This window comes from Scyliorhinus canicula, chromosome 10 (assembly GCF_902713615.1).
Source record: "Scyliorhinus canicula chromosome 10, sScyCan1.1, whole genome shotgun sequence".
NCBI lineage: Eukaryota > Metazoa > Chordata > Chondrichthyes > Carcharhiniformes > Scyliorhinidae > Scyliorhinus > Scyliorhinus canicula.
In genome coordinates, this window is record NC_052155.1 from 18,464,885 (window position 1) to 18,484,493 (window position 19,609).

Consider the following 19,609-nt stretch of genomic DNA (forward strand, 5'->3'; position numbering starts at 1 on the left):
TTACTAGGCTATTTGAGAGGGCAGTTAAGAGGCAACCATTTTGCTGTTGCGCTGCAGTCACATGTAGGCAGATTTCCCTCCATAAAAGAAATTAGTGAACCAGATGTACTCTTATGACAATTAATGATAGTTTCATGGCACCACAAGCTTTCAATTCCAGCTTTTTTGTTAAATAACTGAATTGATTAATTACATATAAATTCCACCAGGCGCCGTGTCCCCAGGACATTAGAACACTAGGGCCAGTGGCATTACCACTGCGCCATGGTCTCCCCTAGGTGGTAGCATGGGGTGGGGGTGGTGGTAATAACAATCACTAGAGAAAAGGTACCAGGGAAACTAATGGAGCTGAAGACCGATAAGTCCCCTGGACCCGATGGATTGCATCCTAGGATATTAAATAAAGTAACTAGAGATAGTGGATGCACTGGTAGGGAAATTCTAAGAATCCTAATATTCTGGAAAAGTCCCAGGAGATTAGAAAATGGCCAATTTATTTGCCTTATTCAAAAAGGGAGGGAGATGAAAAAACAGGTAACTATAGGCCAGTTAATTCGACATATGTCATAGGTAAAATGTTAGACTCCCATTATAAAAGGTGTAGTAGCAGAACATTTAGGAAGACATAATATAATCAAACAGTCAGGGTTTATGAGGGGAAATCATGCCTGACAAATTTATTAGAATTCGTTGAGGGGTAACTAGCAGGGTAGATAAAGGCAAATTTATGAAATATTCAATGCGTGTTAAATGTATTTAGTTTTATTCATGGGGTCATGGTTGGTGAACAAACCCAATTTCAATCTTGTGGCCCACTGTGATGAAGGAGGGTCACTTATGTGGTCCACACACCAGCCTAGATTGTGCAGCAGTGATCTTGAAGTTGCATTGAGGGGTCAAATGATCTACACCTGTTCCCAAATCCTATGTTCCCATCAATGACACTTCTCTTTGATGAAAAAAGCCTGAACCTGTTCTGTCCTTTCTGATAACTGGAATCGCTCCATTTTGTTCCCAATGTTTGTGAATTGTTTTTTGCACCTTCTTCAGGACATCTGCATCCTGTTTCTTGTACAGAGACCTTGACCGAGATTTACAACCTGAGGGCAATCCGAAGCCTGGATAATTTCTTGGTCCTGACCTATGCCTGCGTCGTTCATGTAACGTCATCTTCATATTTGGATGATCTAATTGGACTGGTGGAAAACTCGGTGTCCAATTAGTGATGCTTAGTGCTGCCCAGAGGCAGGAGGAGACTGCTCAGCATAATCCTCAACGGCAGACTGTGGCAATGACAGGGCCTGCAACTGCCTTGCAGAATAGCGGATGCATGATATTAGAGCTTCAACAGCCTCACCATGCAGCGATGGCCAAACAGTCACCATCAGCCGGCAGAGAACACTGCAACTGTGAGGGACACTCACCTGGGAGCGCAGGATAAAGGGAATGCGAGGCTTGAGGCCCTCACTCACCTTAAGGCAGCAGAGCATGGGACCTGCGAGGGACAATCTATTGGGAGCGGATGTTAAAGGGAGCGCGAGACTCGGAGGGACAGCCACTGTCTCTAGCAACGGCTGGATTTGAAAAAAAATTTAAAAACAAGAAGATTAACATCACAGGAAAGCGGTAAGCTGATTGGTTGGTGAGTAACTGATATTAGGGACTGTGTCTGACTGACTGTGACTGAAACTTATATAACTGAAACGTTTGGCAATTAGGATGAAGCTTGAAATATAAAAGAGTGAAGTAAAAGTAAATCTGAAAGCAGAACCAGGAAATCAAAACAGCTGATTGGCTGAGTACATTTTTATATATTCTATAATAATAAGGGCTGGCGAAGGCCCCTTTTTAATATTAGTTAATACTGGTTAATGCTATTTGATATTAAAAGGATCAATTTAATTTAAAGCAGTAGATCTCCAAGCTGTTGACTGCTCTTCTTGCTCCATGTGGGAGACCAGGAAGGTTTCCAGTTCCCAGGACCCGCAGGTGTGCAGGAAGTGTCTCCAGCTGCAGCTCCTGCAAGACCGGGTGTAAATGATGTAGATAGAAAAAGCGGGTTGAGGTCCTGTAACATGAATTTAGGGTGTCAGACAGAAGGTTAAAAAACAGAAAATCTAATGTTGCGATATTGGGATTATTTTCTGTGCCATGGGCGAGTGAGTATAGAAATAGGAGGATAAGTCAGGTAAATGTGTGGCTAGAGGGATGGTGTAGGCAGGAGGTCTTTAGATATTTGGATCATTGGGATCGCTTCTGGGGCAGATGGGACCTGTATAAGCGGGATGGGTGGCACCTGAATTGGTGAGCGGCAAATTGGTGAGGAAATGGGCTGTGGAGGCGGCATCGCGTAGGGGAATGGGTTTGAGAGTTTAGTCGTTGGCGCCTTTGCCATTCTTGCTGTTCAGGTATTCGTTAGCCAGTGGTAGTGTTGGCTTTAAAGGTGTGGGGGCAGTGTAGGCAGCACTTGGGGTTACAGGGTATGTCGTTGTGGGTGCCTATTTGCAATAACGTGCCGGAGGGACTGGATGCGAGATTCCGGGGGTGGCGGCAGGTGCGGATTGAGTACTTCAGGCTCCTGTTTATATGGGGCAAATTTGCGGGGCTGGAGGAGTTGGGGGAATAGTAAGAGTTGCCAAGGGGAATTATTTTAGGTACCTGCAGGTTTGGGATTTTGTGAGGAGAGAGGTGCCGTCCTACCAAGGTTTGTCACTTCTTATGCTGCGAGATGTAGGGTGCTCGTTCCAAAGGGCCGAATGGTCTCCTTCTGCACTGTAAATTCTATGAAATCTATGAATATCCTGGAAGGGAGGTTTGTTCATGCTGCTGGGCAGGGTTTAAACTAATTTGGAAGGGGCGGGGGGTGTGATCCAAAGTAACATTACAGTGGGCGAGAAGATGGAGTGAAATATAAAGGATAAACCAGGCAAGTGCGGTGTGCGGAGCAGACAGGGTATAAGGCACATGGAGGACTGGCAGATTAAACTGCATTTATTTCAATGCAAGGAGCCTGATGGGTAAGACTGATGAACTCAGAATGTTGATCACCACATAGAATTATGACATTACTGCAATCACAAAAACAGGCAGCTCTATATTTCAGGGTAGCAGGCGTGATGGCACCGGGGGGGGGGGGGGGGGGGGGGGGGGGGGGGGGGGAGAGGAGGAGGAGGAGGAGACGGGGAGAAATTGCATTATTGGTTAGGAAGAACAACACAGCAGCACTCAGGGATGATATCTTAGTAGGTTCCTTAGATGAAGCCATATGGGTAGAACTTTGCAACAAAAAGGGACAATCTCATTGCTGAGTGTACTATAGGCCCCCAAACAATCAGGGAGAGATAGAAGGTCAGATATTTAGGCAAATCTCTGAGAATTGTAAGAAAAATTGGGTAATAATAGTCAGGGATTTCTATATGAACTGGGGTAGTCAAAGCGTGAAAGGCTTAGAGGGGGCAGAGTTCTTCCAATGCATCCAGGAGAGCTTTTTATACCAATACATAGAAAGTCCTACAAGGGAGGGGAGATGCTGGATCTAGTTTTAGGGAATGAAGCCAGGCAAGTGGATGAAGTTTCAGTGGGGGCGCATTTTAGAAACAGTGACCATAACTTGGTACAATTCAAGATAGTTGTGGAAAGGGACAAAGGTCGACTGGAAATTAAGGTTCTGAATTGGGGGAGGGCCAATTGTAATAAAACAAGACTGGATCTGTCTAAAGTTAACTGGGAGCAGCCACTTGTAGGATAATTTACATCAGAGCAGTGGGATTCATTCAAAAAGGAAATAGAGAGAGCACAGGGCCAACATGACCCATCAGAGTAAAGGACGGGAGTAATAAGTCCAGAAAACCCTGGGTGTCAAGGAATATCCAGGTTTGGATAAGGAAAAAAGGGAGGACCATGACAGATACTGAGGGCTGAAAACAGCAGAAGCCCAACAGGAATATAGAAAGTGTAGGGGTTACTTAAGAAAGGAATTAAGAGAGCAAAGAGGGGGCATGAAAAAGCACTGGCAGGTAAAATAAAGGAAAATTCAAAGGTGTTTTATAAGTATATTGAGGGCAGGATGTTGACTAGGGTAAGAGTAGGGCCTATTTTGTTTGTGGAACTCAAAGATATAGGTGAGGTTGTAAATGAGTACTTTGCATCTGTGTTTACTAAGAAGGAGGAGGATGCAGGTATAGAAATCAGGGAGGTGCACTGTTATTTGCTTCAACAACTTAACAAGTGGATAAATCCCGGGGCCAGATGAGATGTATCCTAAATTGCTGTGGGAGGCAAGGGAGGAGATTGCAACAGCTCTGACAAAAATTTCAAATCTTCTCTGGCCACAGGAGAGGTGCCAGAGGACTGGAGGACAGCAATGTGGGGCTGCCATTATTCAAGGGAAGTAGGGACAAACCAGGAAATTACAGGCCAGTGAGTCTAACTTCAGTGGTAGGGAAGCTACTGGAAAAAATTCTGAGGGACAGAATTAATCGCCACTTGGAATGGCAAGGGTTAATCAAGGATGATAGCATGGTTTTGTCAAAGGGGAATCTTGTCTTACAAACTTGACTAAACTCCTCTAGGAGATGACTAGGTGTGTAGGTGAGTGCAGTTGATGTGGTCGACATGGACTTTAGTAAGGCTTTTGGCAAGGTCCCACATGGGAGGGTGATTCCATTAGATCCAGGGAAATTTGGCAGACTGGATCCAAAACTGGCTTAGTGGTAGGAGGTGATGGTTGAAGGTTATTTTTGAGACTGGAAGCTGTGTCCAGTAATGTTCCGCAGGGATCAGTGCTGGGTCGCTTACTGTTTGTAGTATACATTAATGATCTGGCTGTAGATGTAGGAGGTATTATGACTAAGTTCGTAGGTACACAAAAATTGGTGGTGTGGTAAATAGTGAGGAGCAAGGCCTTAGATTACAGGACGATATAGACGGGCTGGTTTGATGAGCAGAAGAGTGCAAATGGAATTTAACCATGAAAAATGTGAACTAATGCATTTTGGGAGGACTAACAAGGCAAGGGAATATATAATGAATGGTCGGACCCGAGGAAGTGCAGAGGATAAAAGGGACTTTGGTGTGCAGGTTCACAGATCTCTGAAGTCAACAGGACAGATAGATCAGGTGCTTAAGAAGGCCTATGGGATTCTTGCCTTGATTAACGGAGGCACTGAATACAAGAGCAGGGAGGTTATATTGGAGCTGTATAAAATGCTGGTCAGGCCCCAGCTGGAGTACTGTATGCAGCTCTGGTCACCACACTATAGGAAGGAAGTGATTGCACTGGAAGGGGTGCAGAGGAGATTCACCGGGATGTTGCCTGGGCTGGATCATTTCAGCTATCAAGAGAGACTGGATAGGCTGGGGCTGATTTCCCCAGAACAGAGAAAGCTGAAGGGGAACCTGATTGCGGTGTATAAAATTACGAGGGACATAGATGGGATAGATAGGAAGAACTTTTCCCCTTAGTGGAGGGGTGAATAACCAGGAGGCATAGATTTACGATAATGGGCAGGAGGTTTACAGATGTGAGGAAAGACTTTTTCACCCTGAGGGTGGTTAGAATCTGGAACTCACTACCTGAAAGCGTGGTAGAGGTGGGAACCTTCACAACAATTGAAAAATATTGAGATCAGCACCATTGTATACAAGGCTGCGGACAAAGTACTGGAAAATGGGATTAGAATAGTTAGGTGATTGATGGTCGACGCGGACGTGCTGGGCTGAAGGGCCTCTTTCCGTGCTGTAAAAATGACTCTAAAAAGGCATCGTATCCCACCTGAAACAATAAACTCTACCACCAAAAATGTTTCCTCAGTTAAAACATTACTTGATATCTCCCAGCTGTCCAGTCAATGGCTGAGTACTAACATGCTTTTTGAGTTTGGCCATCAACAAAATGGCCTCCCTGACCTGTTAACAAGCTCCTTAATGGGAAGTAATGTATACTGTAACCTAAAGCGTTTTCCAAAATAAATTTTTCTAAAACTGACAAAAGAACAAGTCATTCTTAATATAGTGATGAATAATGAAGCACAATTAGTTAATAATCTAATAGCAAGGGTGAACCTTGCGAAGAGTGACCATAATATGCATAAAATTGTTAGTTTGAGAGGGAGAAGGAAAAGTCAAATCGAAGGTTTTAAATTGAAGCAATGCAAACTGTAAAGAAATGAATTAACTGCAATTAAATGGGATGAACTGTTCATAGCCACTGGAAAGAATTCCAGGAAGGATTTTAGTCACAAAAGGTTAGTTACAGTAAAGTTCCTGTGGTAGTACTCATGTTTACTGTGGGGAATGTGCACAGCAACCTCACTGGAAGTACATGCAATCCATGCACGCACACTGTAGCATGCATACTTCAATTCCTAAGAAATTCATTCAAATACTTAGAAATCAAAGAATTATTTTTGATTGCATTGTCCTGTGATCCCAAAATGTAATTAAGGCAGATAGGATTAACTTCTGTGACAAAACCATTTCTATAACCACTCTGTGCAGTTAAACTGAGGAAAATTTATAGTTCAAAATAAAGTAAACGTGAATGTACATTTTACTCTTGCTGCTGAGTTTACTATCCTATATGGTTGTGTAAAACTGATCTCCTGTAAAAGTCGACCTCTTGACTTTTTGGCATTAAAATCCCATAATTTTTCACGCCCCTTGTGTTCAATTTTCAGGGATCAAAGCCCAGATATTTCAGAACCAAAGTATAATCCTGGCGATATTAGTGATTTGTTTTCACTGTAAATATATAAACACTGGGCAGCACGGTGGCCTAGTGGTTAGCACAACCACCTCACGGCGCTGAGGTCCCAGGTTCGATCCCGGCTCTGGGTCACTGTCCATGTGGAGTTTGCACGTTCTCCCCGTGTCTGCGTGGGTTTCGCCCCCACAACCCAAAAATGTGCAGGGTAGGTGGATTGACCACACTAAATTGCCCCTTAATTGGAAAAAATAATTGGCTAATCTAAATTTAAAAAAAAAAACATAAATACTAATGAAAATGAATACTGGTAAATAAACGCTCAAAACACTTGGACGTTAGATAATTGATGTGTGTGAAAATTATATAGTTTGCACTGCAAGAAATTAAATGCTGGACCATGAATATGAATTATTTTGTGTTGCTGGTTTTTTGCTTTATTCCATTTATTTGGACTTCACTTGGGCCCAAACCAATGTCGCATGTCAACCTCTTGAAAACATTAACTTTGTAAAATTCAAGCTGTTACGTTTGGCGTCTTAGAAATTCGACTATCACGAGTGTGTATTCGGGGCTGAATTCACCGCCGTTGGGATGCTCCGTTTTGCCGGCAGCGCGGGGCTGTTCCACAATGGGAAATCCCATTGACCAGCCGGCGAAACAGGGAATCCCGACGGCATGCTGAACCAGAAATCTGGCGTGGCGGGACAGAGAATCCTACCCTTGGTGATTTATATACCATTATGGTACAAGAGAAACTAGAGAGGACTGCATCTATTATACGGTGCATCTTCTTTAGTTAAAGCTTTTCGTCACTCACCTGATCTGATGGGGAGTAATCGTTTTGTCGGACCTGGTCAATTCTGTCTAAAAAGCTGAAAGAAAAGAATTATCCATTTAGTTCTTTGTTTTGTGTCTCAAACCTAGAAAGCAAAATATTTTATAAAACAGCTGAAAAATCAATTGAAAAAACAGTGCAATTTGTATATCTTCACATGTATAAACATACTTGCTGTAATACAAATTAGTTTTACACAGCTAATTGTATGTGTAATCAATCTACTGTTTGTATTTAAAAAATGAACACGATCTGTAAAACAAACAGAGCAGGTTTATTCAAAGGTACCCGAGCCAGTTAATTACATCCAATACTGGTACTGAATGCGTTATTTTAACTTGTTGAGCAGTCAGTGAGTTGGTTAATGCTTGGATTTTTCTTCAAAACTCAAAGGTGCTGAAAACTATTTTGCATTCAGCCTGCAGAGGGCAACAGAGCACTTTTTATCTGAGCTGTGTTTACCGTAAATATCCGACATGTGTAGTTCCCTCTTTCAGGTACAAGACTGAACTATTAGCTATGTCAGTGGTGAGGTTACTTTAGTGCGGTGTACTTCAACTTCCTTAATTGCATAATATATTCAGAACAAGAAAAGTGGACAAGGCAAAGAGAAAAACATTGACGCTGAAATCGAGAAACGTGATTGAGGGGAGAATAGGTTCCGACGCCAAAATCGTGGCTGGCGCCGATTTGAACTCTCCGTCACCTGGACTGCTGTATCAATGCATACTGGAACGTACATACAGTAAACACCATTTACATGCCATTAGCGGCCTGACCCGGTATTCTCCGCGGCCTCCGCAATGCTCCGCCTCTGACAGGGTGAGTTCCCGACGGCGCGGTTCACTTGTGCTTTTAAAAATTGTGAAACCAGCGTCGTGGCTGCTGAAGGAGAGAGAGAGGGGGTACGTAAAGTGTCTGACATCACCACAGTTTGCTAACAGTTGTGTCGCTGGCTGGGCAGCTTCTGCCAACCATCTTGTTGGTTGGGTGGCGTGTGTGGAGAGTGAAGTGTGTATATGCGGTTGCCACATCAGCCTCCTGAATGTCAATCACAGACCCGGCGAATCCCACACTGCTTTTCCTTGGAATCGACTGTGCTCCACGTGGCGCTGGTGCTAGCCCCTCAACAGTTACTGAATCGACCCAGGTTTGGCGTCGGTTTTGCTGTTGTAAAAGTCCACGAATGCTGCGTTGGCGTCAACACTTTATCTCAGAAATGTAGAATCCCATCCATTAACTTTCCACGAAATGCAGGAGGCAGAATTTTGGGGTGCCTGGAGGTGGCAGTCAGGAAAGCAGATGGTGGGGGGTAGATGGGGAAAGAGAGTGGGAGAGGAACGAGTCAAGAGAGACAGGAAGTGTGGATAACACACTTAAGTGGGGGCAGCTTCGTAGCACAGTGGTTAGCACAGTTGATTCAGAGCTCCAGGGTCCCAGGTTCGATTCCTGGCTTGGGTCACTGTCTGTGCGGAGTCTGCACGTTCTCCCAGTGTCTGCGTGGGTTTCCTCCGGGTGCTCCGGTTTCCTCCCACAGCCCCAGGATGTGCAGGTTGTAGTGATATGCATCACTGTATATACACAAAGGGTTAATGTAAAAACACAACAACTAAGTAACCACTAGAGTGAGCACCAGAGATGTATATAATAGACAAACAGGAAGTCAAGGGGCACTCTTCACAGGAACGGCAGCTGGCTAGCAGGGCACAGACAGCTCAGATGTAACATATAGTATAAGCGCTGGAGAGAGAACGAACTCACACAATAAAGCATCCACTTCAACTGTAAGATAACGAGCTTTATTCAGACACAAGGAATAATACATGGTACCAGGTGATTTCAGAATGCTTACTAGAAGATTATACAAGACGCAGACAAAGAAAGATCGAAAACAAACACGGGGTTAATGTAAATACACAACAACTAAGTAACCACTAGAGTGTGCACCAGAGATGTATATAATAGACAAACAGGAAGTCAAGGGACACTCTTCACAGGAACGGCAGCTGGTGAGCAGGACACAGACAGACAGCTCAGATGTAACATATAGTATAAGCGCTGGAGAGAGAACAAACTCACACAATAAAGCATCTACTTCAACTGTAAGACTACGAGCTTTATTCAGACACAAGGAATAATGCACAGGTTAGATGGATTGGCCATGATAAATTGCCCTTAGTGTCGAAAAAGGTTAGGTGGGGTTACTGTGTTACGGAGATAGGCTGGAGGCGTGGGCAGACATAGGGTGCTTTTTCCAAGAGCTGGTGCAGACCCGATAGGCCGAATGGCCTCCTTCTGCACTGTAAATTCTATGATAACGGTGTTTGGGAACAGCAGTGTAAAGTAGGGCAGGCAACATTACAGAGGTGGAAATGAGCAGTCCTGAATGTACATCACAGGCCACAGAATGTGTGTTTGAAGCTGAATGCTTGGTTACAAACACTGCTAAAGTCACACACAGTCCATTTGGGCTGGAGAGTTGTCCAGGGAGGTGATGCTTACACTTTAGACGACACCAAGTGCTTCGGGAAAGATTAATTTCAGCAACACTGATATTCAACCTAACAACAGATACATCTGTGACAACAAGTTAAAGAGAGATAGAAAATAAGTAAACTGTGCACTTTTTTACACAGACAAAATCATTGGTGCACCTCCAAACCTTCGGCCTGTCAGTGGAATTACCGTCTCCCGGAACTGGGCACTTTGCTTTTCAATATAGAAAATATAGGTCCTCTAACTGATGTCAGCAGGTCAGCCTCTAACTTCACTTTCTAGTTTTAAATAGCCAAGAGATAACATTTGACAAATGCTCTTGGTTGGGTAACCAGCCGTGAGGATACGATTAACTGACTCATGTTACAGCAAGGGTTAATTAAGTGCTTTGTGGTTTCCGCTACCAGTTGCCGAGACATATACAACTTCCTGAAACAAAGAAACATCTTGAAGGTCAGATGAAAATACCTGTATTGTGGTTAGTCGCTTCTCAGCACCACACTACAGTGTGGGTTTATAAAATCCAAAAACCCGTGAGGTTGCTGTAATGGGACTGCAGTTTGGCTGTGGGGAAGTTTCAGCTTGCTCGGTCTATTTCATGTCAAGACTATTTGGAGCAGAGGGCAGCAGCCTGGTTGGTTCACTGTTTCAACGCCTGCTAACCTTCCACTCAAGCTGCCATAGGAACAGCAGTGGCCTTTTAGCTCCTCAACCTCTGTTCCACTATTTTGGGAGATCCTGGCTGATCCGCGACTAATCCCCATATACCTATTTTGCCCCATATCCCTTACTATTACTGCCTCAGAAAAAATGATCAATTCCACACTGAACATAGAATTTACAGTGCGGAAGGAGGCCATTCGGCCCATCAATCTGCACCGGCATCGGCTCTTGAAAAGAGCATCTTACTTAAGTCCACCCCTCCCCCTATCCCCATAACCCAGCAACCCCACCTAACCTTTTGGACACAAAGGGCAATTTAGCATGGCCAATCCACCTAACCTACACATCTTTGGACTGTGGGAGGAAACCGGAGCACCCGGAGGAAACCCACGCAGACACAGGAGAATGTGCAGACTCCGCATGGTCAGTGGTCAAAGCGGGGAATCGAACCTGGGATCCTGGCACTGTGAAGCAACTGTGCTAACCGCTGTGCCTCTGTGCTACCGTGCTGAAGACAAATAATGGACCTTGCATGGCTGCCATTTGTGAGAGCTCTATACTCCTACCACCATTAACATGTTGAAGCCATGTTACCCCTGAAAGGTTCGACTCTAACCTTAAGCTTGTCCTCTAATCCCAGACTCCCAGTCAATGGAAATAGCTTCTGTCTACCCTAGTGGTTACAGTGGTTAGCTGCCTCACAGCGCCAGGGACTCAGGTTCGATTCCGACCTTGGGTGACCGTGTAGAGTTTGCACATTCTCCCCGTGTCTGCGTGGGTTTTCTCCGGGTTCCCCAGTTTCCTCCCATAGTCCAAAGATGTGCAGGTTAGGTGGCTGCTAAATTGCCCCTAAATGTGCAAAGGTTAGGTGGGTTTACAGAGATTGGGTGGGGATTGGATCTGTGCAGGGTCGCCTTTCAAATGGTCGGTGCAGACTCGATGGGCCGAATGGCCTCCTTCTACACTGTAGGGATTCTATGATTCTAGTGCTTCACAAACGAGTGAGGTTGAGCACGTTTAGAAGTGTTTATATTCTGTTTCTCTCTGCAGATGCTGTCAGACCCGCATTTACAGCGTTTTCTGTTTTTAGATACTGAAATAAGTCATTCCAAACAACAAATATTTCAGAAACTTTCCGTCACTCTCTCCAAACAATCTCCCAGCGTTTGAAGTTACAGTAAAATTACAACCAGGTCATTTGGCCCCCGTCAGCCAATTTCAGCGTTTATCCTCCACATGAGCTGTAAGCTTTATTTTATATACCCACCTGGTCTCCCCCAACTATTTATCCCCCTTTCCTTCAATAACTAATAACCTAAACTATTCTAGAAGATTGACAAAATTTAATCGCTCATTGGAGATGGTCCGTTTTTATCATAAACATCTCTCCTCGCCCTTTAATCGCCTCCGTTGAAATAAAATCAGGAGAAATGTTTCTATTTTAGATGCACTACTTGACTAGTTTGGAGGTGTTCATCTCGGGGGATAAGGGGAACAATTCCTTTATTCGTGCTGCCACGACTGGCATGGTGGCTCAGTGGTTAGCACTGCTGCCTCATAGCTCCAGGGTCCCATGTTCAATTCTGGCCTCGGATGCCTGTCTGTGTGGAGTTTGCACTTTCTCCCTGTGTCTGCGTGGGTTTCCTCCTGTTTCTTCCCACAGTCCAACGATGTGCAGGTTAGGTGGATTGGCCATGCTGAACTGGCCCTTAAGTGTCCAAAAGTTGGGTCGAGTTGCTGGGTTACCGGTTTGGAATGGAAGTGTGGGCTTGGTTAAGGTGCTCTTTCTAAGGGCTGGTGCAAACTCGATGGGCCGAATGGCCTCCTTCTGCATTGTAAATTCTATGATTCTACGTAGCATCGCAATGTGTCAGTTCCTTCTTGGGTTGTATTGGACATTGATATCACCTTTATCATCTGTCTCATGAAAGCCTCTCCACGAGGGTGATCCTCATTGAACATCGGCCTTCTTTGAGCAGAATGCCACAGAAATCTGAATCAACAGCTTTAGGTATCGGCAGTGGCAGTTCAGGGGTCATAACCTTCTCCTAATCGCTTTGAGGTTGGCTGACTTGGCATGGACGGATGCCTCCATTTCAGACCCTGAACCTCTGCTATTCCTAATCCGCTTGTTAAGTCTGCAGTCTTCTTGCCCTGGGACTAATTATGATGGTGTTTCCATTTCCAGCTCGGTCCCTTTCCTGCAAAGTCTATGACCCTCCCCAACAGACACAGCAAACTCCAACACAAAGGAGTTGACTTCTTCAGAACTGATGTTCCCCACCATCAGGTCCCAGTTACATGAATTAATGCCATAGATGTGGAAGAGGGTTCGGAGAGGAATAAACAGTTGAGATCACTAAAGTTCTTTGCAGAGAATTTAAAGAAACAGAGCATTATCCTGCTATGGTGTGTTTGATCGACATGAGACTGGGACTCACTTAGTGCTAGGGGCTTAGACGGGGCAGAGTTTGTAAGGAGCATCCAGGGGGGCTTCTTAAAACAATATGTAGACAGTCCAACTAGGGAAGGGGCTGTACTGGACCTGGTATTGGGGAATGAGCCCGGCCAGGTGGTAGAAGTTTCAGTAGGGGAGCATTTCGGGAACAGTAACTATAATTCAGTAAGTTTTAAAATGCTGGTGGACAAGGATAAGAGTGGTCCTCGGGTGAATGTGCTAAATTGGGGGAAGGCTAATTATAACAATATTAGGCGGGAACTGAAGAACCTAGATTGGGGGCGGATGTTTGAGGGTAAATCAACATCTGACATGTGGGAGGCTTTCAAATGTCAGTTGAAAGGAATTCAGGACCAGCATGTTCCTGTGCGGAAGAAGGATAAATACGGCAAATTTCGGTACCCTTGGATAATGAGAGATATTGTAGGCCTCGTCAAAAAGAAAAAGGAGGCATTTGTCAGGGTGAGAAGGCTGGGAACAGACGAAGCCTTTGTGGAATATAAGGAAAGTAGGAAGGAACTTAAGCAAGGAGTCAGGAGGGCTAGAAGGGGTCACGAAAAGTCATTGGCATATAGGGTTAAGGAAAATCCCAAGGCTTTTTACACGTACATAAAAAGCAAGAGGGTAGCCAGGGAAAGGGTTGGCTCTCTGAAGGATAGGCAAGGGAATCTATGTGTGGAGCCAGAGGAAATGGGCGAGGTACAAAATGAATATTTTGCATCAGTAATCACCAAAGAGAAGGAATTGGTGGATGTTGAGTCTGGAGAAGGGTGTGTAGATAGCCTGGGTCACATTGAGATCCAAAAAGACGAGGTGTTGGGTGTCTTGAAAAATATTAAGGTAGATAAGTCCCCAGGGCCTGATGGGATCTACCCCAGAATACTGAAGGAGGTTAGAGTGAAATTACTGAGGCCTTGACATAAATCTTTGGATCCTCACTGTCTTCAGGTGATGTCCCGGAGGACTGGAGAATAGCCAATGTTGTTCCTTTGTTTCAGAAGGGGAGCAAGGATAATCCAGGGAGCTACAGGATGGTGAGTCTTACGTCAGTGGTAGGGAAATTACTGGAGGGAATTCTTCGAGACAGGATCTACTCCCATTTGAAAGCAACTGGACGTATTAGTGAGGGGCAGCATGGTTTTGTGAAGAGGAGGTTGTGTCTCACTAACTTGATAGAGTTTTTCGAAGAGTTAACAAAGATGATTGATGCAGGTAGGGCAGTGGATGTTGTCTATATGGACTTCAGTAAGGTCTTTGACAAGGTCCCTCATGGTAGACTGGTACAAAAGGTCAAGTCACACGGGATCAGGGGTGAGCTGGCAAGGTGGATACAGAACTGGCTAGGTCATTGAAGCAGAGAGTAGAATGGATTTTCTAATTGGAGGACTGTGACTAGTGGTGTTCCACAGGGATCAGTGCTGGGACCTTTGCTGTTCGCAGTATATATAAATGATTTGGAGGAAAATGTAACTGGTCTGATTAGTAAGTTTGCAGATGACACAAAGGTTGGTGGAATTGTGGATAGCGATGAGGACTGCAGAGGATACAGCAGGATTTAGATTGTTTGGAGACTTGGGCAGAGATGGAAGATGGAGTTTAATCCAGACAAATGTGAGGTACTGCATTTTGGAAGGTCTAATGCAGGTAGGGAATCTACAGTGAATGGTAGAGCTCTCAAGAATATTGAAAGTCAGAGAGATCCAGGTGTATAGGTCCACAGGTCACTGAAAGGGGCAACGCAGGTGGAGAAGGTAGTCAAGAAGACATACGGCATGCCTGCCTTCATTGGCTGGGCATTGAGTATAAGTATTGGCAAGTCATGTTGCAGCTGTATAGAACCTTAGTTAGGCCACACTTGGAATATAGTGTTCAATTCTGGTCGCCACTCTACCAGAAGGATGTGGAGGCTCTAGAGAGGGTGCAGGACAGATTTACCAGGATGTTGCCTGGTATGGAGGGCATTAGCTATGAGGAGCAGTTGAATAAACTCATTTTGTTCTCACTGGAACGACGGAGGTTGAGGGGCGACCTGATAGAGGTCTACAAAATTATGAGGGGCATAGACAGAGTGGATAGTCAGGCTTTTCCCCAGGGCAGAGGGGTCAATTACTAGGGGGCATAGGTTTAAGGTGCGAGGGACAAGGTTTAGAGGAGATGTACGAGGCACGTTTTTTACACAGTGGGTGCCTGGAACTCGCTGCCGGAGGAGGTGGTGGAAGCAGGGACGATAGTGACGTTTAAGGGGCATCTTGACAAATACATGAATAGGGTGGGAATAGAGGGATACGGACCCAGGAAGTGTAGAAGATTTTAATTTAGATGGGCAGCATGGTCGGCCCGAGCTTGGAGGGCCGAAGGGCCTGTTCCTGTACTGTACTTTTCTTTGATCTTTATGAGTCTCCTTCTAACTTCATCAAACCCTCTCAGCACCCCTTCCATATATTTATCTAGCTTCATCTAACACTATGAGCACCCCTTCTATATGCTTATCTAACTTCCTCTTAAATGTGTCCTGGGATTTAAGGAAGTGGTGCACACTGCCACAATCAGCTCCCTTCCACTTAGTACATACCACATTCTTTTCTTGGTGGATTTCCAGCTCCATACCCCAATCACACCATCTCTCCCAGTTCTGAATTTCTGCTATAAAGGCAAGCAGGCCCCACTCCCATCAGGTTTACTGCTTGTTTCTTCGATCTAGCTGTAACGCTTTTTACCAAGTGGTCTGCGTCCTCCTTAAGCAGCAGGTTTTAGAATCTGTGACTGTATATGTGCCGCTCCTTTAAATGTGCACTGACCTTCCCAAACACACCCCACGAGTGGCTCACATTCCAATTTCTTCAATAATCCATTTCGGGCCTAAACCTTCCCATCTTGTCTGAGTTCCACAAGCGGCCACATTACTCTCTCTGCAAATTTAAACTGCTGTCTGCTAGGCCTCAGTTTTACCAGTGTAACAGCAGATGACATTTTCACCTCCATATTTCTACTCGCCTGAAACTCTCTGTATGGGTCTTCACAGCTGGACTATATTTCAGTGCATGTACATCTCCTCTAGATGGCATTATCGGCTCCCGAGTGTGAGATGTCTTCCAATTGCCTGAGATCTCTCTTTCTATCAACTGCTCGGTGGTGAAAAGGGAGATGAGTTTTGCTAGACGCAAATGTTTCAGTGACAGAACTGGAACAATATTATGAGAATTCTTTTACACCCCAACACCATATTTTTGTTTTTAACATACATCAACAACAACTTGCGTTTATAAAGTGCCTTCAACATACTGAAACGTCTCCAGGCATTTTACAAGCGTGTCATTAACAGGATTTGACACCAAACCATATAATGAAGTATTTGGGCGGGTGATCAAAAGCTTGTTCATAGAGGTAGGTTTTAAGGACCATCCTAAAGGAGGAGAGATTGTGAGCGAGGTTAAGAGATTTAGCACCAAGGCAGCTGAAAGCACCTTCCCCAATCGTGGGTTGCTTAAAATTGGGGTTGCTGAACAAACCAAAACTGGAGGAGTGCAGAGATCTGAGAGGGGAGCAGGAATGGAGGAGATTACAGAGAGAGAGAGAGAGAGAGAGCGATGAATTAGGCCATCGAGGTGAATCTGAAAACATGGAATGGTATTTTACTATTGAGGTGTTGCTGGGTCAGGAGCCACAAGCGAGCACAGGGGTGATGGGTAAATGGGACGTGGTTGTGTGTTCAAATATGGATGCCATTCCATTGGCAGCAGTCCCAATTCTCTCAGCAAATGTTGGTACTCATGCAAAGGGAAACAACATTTTTGTCATTTCCAGAAGCTAATTTAGATTCGGAGTAGATAGTCATACTTGCCTGATATGGGCTTATATGCTGATGATTGCCCAGGCCCAGAAGCCTGGTACAATAAAGCAGTTGAATGGAGTTGAGTTTGACATTGGCTGAGCCCAATGCAATTGTCAGTCAATTTGAATCACTCGATTTATGAAGTTGAGACTAGTGGGAGAAATTCCTAATGAGTTAAATCAACAAGGCAGAATTAGTGGTTCCATGGCTGAGTGAGTGAGTTGGTGATGCTCGCACCGTTTGGTTTTTGTACAACTGTGTGGTGAACTGTTTTAATAATCAGAGCATCCTACCATCCTTCCTGTACGTTGGTACTGAGGGGAGGGTACCCTGTTTCTCCAACACAAAATTACTGTTGGTACCTTTTGGCCGTGTATATATTTTTTTATTGTTTTAATAAAATGCTATGGAAGGGGAATTCCCCTTCAGGATACCTGCGCTTTACACTCACACTGCTGTCTTTAGCACCGGTATCTTAACAAATCAGGACTATATCTGTGTTAAAAGAGAATCTTCAGAAATACTGACTACAAGCAGCCAGCAGTGACCTGTGAACATGGCCAAGAGCCACTGTAGCTAATCAGTGCTGGCACTCCAGCATTTCAACAGAATTGAACTATGTGAATGGGTTTAAAGAAATAAAAACCAGCTGTCTACCAAAAATAGCTCAGTTTTTAAGAGGGTCACACCCCCCAATAAGGGAGTAATTATGGAATACCAGAAAACTGGTTACTATGGTTGGCAACTTCATGTCAAACCAATAGCGATTTTTGTAATTTTAGCAATTATTGAGTTTCAGCAATCTGAAATATACCCAAGCTCCTCTTGCCAGCATTATCAAACTATATTTGGAACAATTTCCATAAATATTTCCAGCCACACATGTTTTTAATTGTCTTTCAAATATCATGGGGTATGCTTTATCGCTTGCAAGTGCGGCACACTATGGAGAGATTTTGGCACAATGTCACACCGTCGGGGAGGAAGTCACAATCATAATGCTGGATTTCGAATGAGACGATCATAGCTTCAATCTGCATTCTAGGCCCCTCTTTAAACCACAAAGGGTCAGGTTGACAGAGTTATTACAACTGCAGCTTGTGTCTATGTAGCTCCTTTAATGTAGGAAATGTCTCAAAATGCTTCACGGGAGAATTATCTAAGAATCTGACACCCAGTGGCAGAAGGTGATATTAGGACAAATGACCAAAACCTTTGGAGGGTTGTAGGGCTGTTACAGAGATAAGAAAGGGCGAGGTCATTGGAAGCACTGGAAAACAAAGATGAGACTTTTAAAATCGAGTCCTTGCCAGACAGGGAGCTTATACAATAAGTCAGTGAGCACAGGCGTCAGTGGAGGGATACCATCTAGCTCATGGATGGATACCTTTCTCCCAGAATCAAAATAAAACAAATGTCAGCATTAAAAACACGGCTTTATATGGCTCTCCTGACACAAATCTGGAGTAGCAGAATCTATCATCACACTGCTGGGTACTTTTCCACAATGCCAATGGGCAGAGGAACATTTAATACACCACTTAAATCCTAAAAAGAACGCGCTGCCTCATGTTAAAGTAAAAATACAAGTAACTAGGTGAAGTTAAAAACAATACATTTCAGTGAGTCGTGTTGTCTGCCATAAATTGTTGTCAGTTAAGCGGCTCGTGAAGACTGGATGAGGACTTGTAGATATTAGTTAAAAAATATAATGGCAGTGCTACCACGAGAATGGTGGTTAAATCTAACTCCGACGAATTGTCATTAGATTCCCATAATCCCAAAACAAGTGGCGAAGTATCCTGGAGCAAGCAAGTGAAACAGTACCTAAAAAGGATAAAACATTGACCCACTTTCCTTCTCGACCCCAAAATTGAGAGCTTGGAACTTTTATCAAAATTGATACGCAGTCAGGTGGCACAGTGGTTAGCACTGCTGCCTCACGGCACCGAGGTCCCAGGTTCGATCCCAGTCACTGGCCGTGTGGAGTTTGCACATTCTCCTAGTGTGGGTTTCGCCCTCACAACCCAAAGATGTGCAGGTTAGATGGATTGGCCACGTCAGATTGACTTTAATTTGAAAAAATGAATTGGGTGCTCTAAATTTATTAAAAAACAATTGAAACGCAGTCCAGAGTATCGTTACACGCTGAAAGAACAAAGTGAAAATAGGTAAAGCTCAACACATATGCAATCTGGGAACTTTACTATTAATTTAAATGTGAGTTACTCAATTCACTGCAAACAGCAACTTCCTTTAAATAAGCTTCCTTGCCCCACCCAATCCCCACTCTCAACGATTTATTTTTGTGAATGTTGCACATATCAAACTCCAGGCAGCTACCGTCAATGTCGATCATTCCCCTTGTCTGGCACACAATTTCCATCTGCTCTGGCCCAAACAATGAGTCTCAGAAGAGCATCTGCTGCACCAACATGATATATTATATTTTCCACTTCCCACAACATTCACTCTGAGTGAGGTTGCTGCCAATTTAATACCGAGGAGCGTCAAATTAAGAGAGCTTTAAACATTTATTATCATGGATCTGTAACCATGAAAGAACTGAACTGAGACTGCCCAGACAGACCTTTTGTGCAGACCAGACACAGGAGACTT

General features: G+C 44.3%; 1 protein-coding gene across 2 annotated transcripts in view; it reads right to left on the minus strand.

Moving 5' to 3' along the window:
• The window catches only part of LOC119972262 (guanine nucleotide-binding protein G(s) subunit alpha-like), a 489,412-nt gene that overhangs the window by 24,261 nt on the left and 445,542 nt on the right, over positions 1 to 19,609 (minus strand). For both annotated transcript variants that reach the window (XM_038808668.1, XM_038808669.1), the window contains exon 6: positions 7,524 to 7,578. In XM_038808668.1, the coding sequence (XP_038664596.1) occupies positions 7,524 to 7,578 (55 nt within the window). The remainder of the gene's footprint in view (positions 1 to 7,523; positions 7,579 to 19,609) is intronic.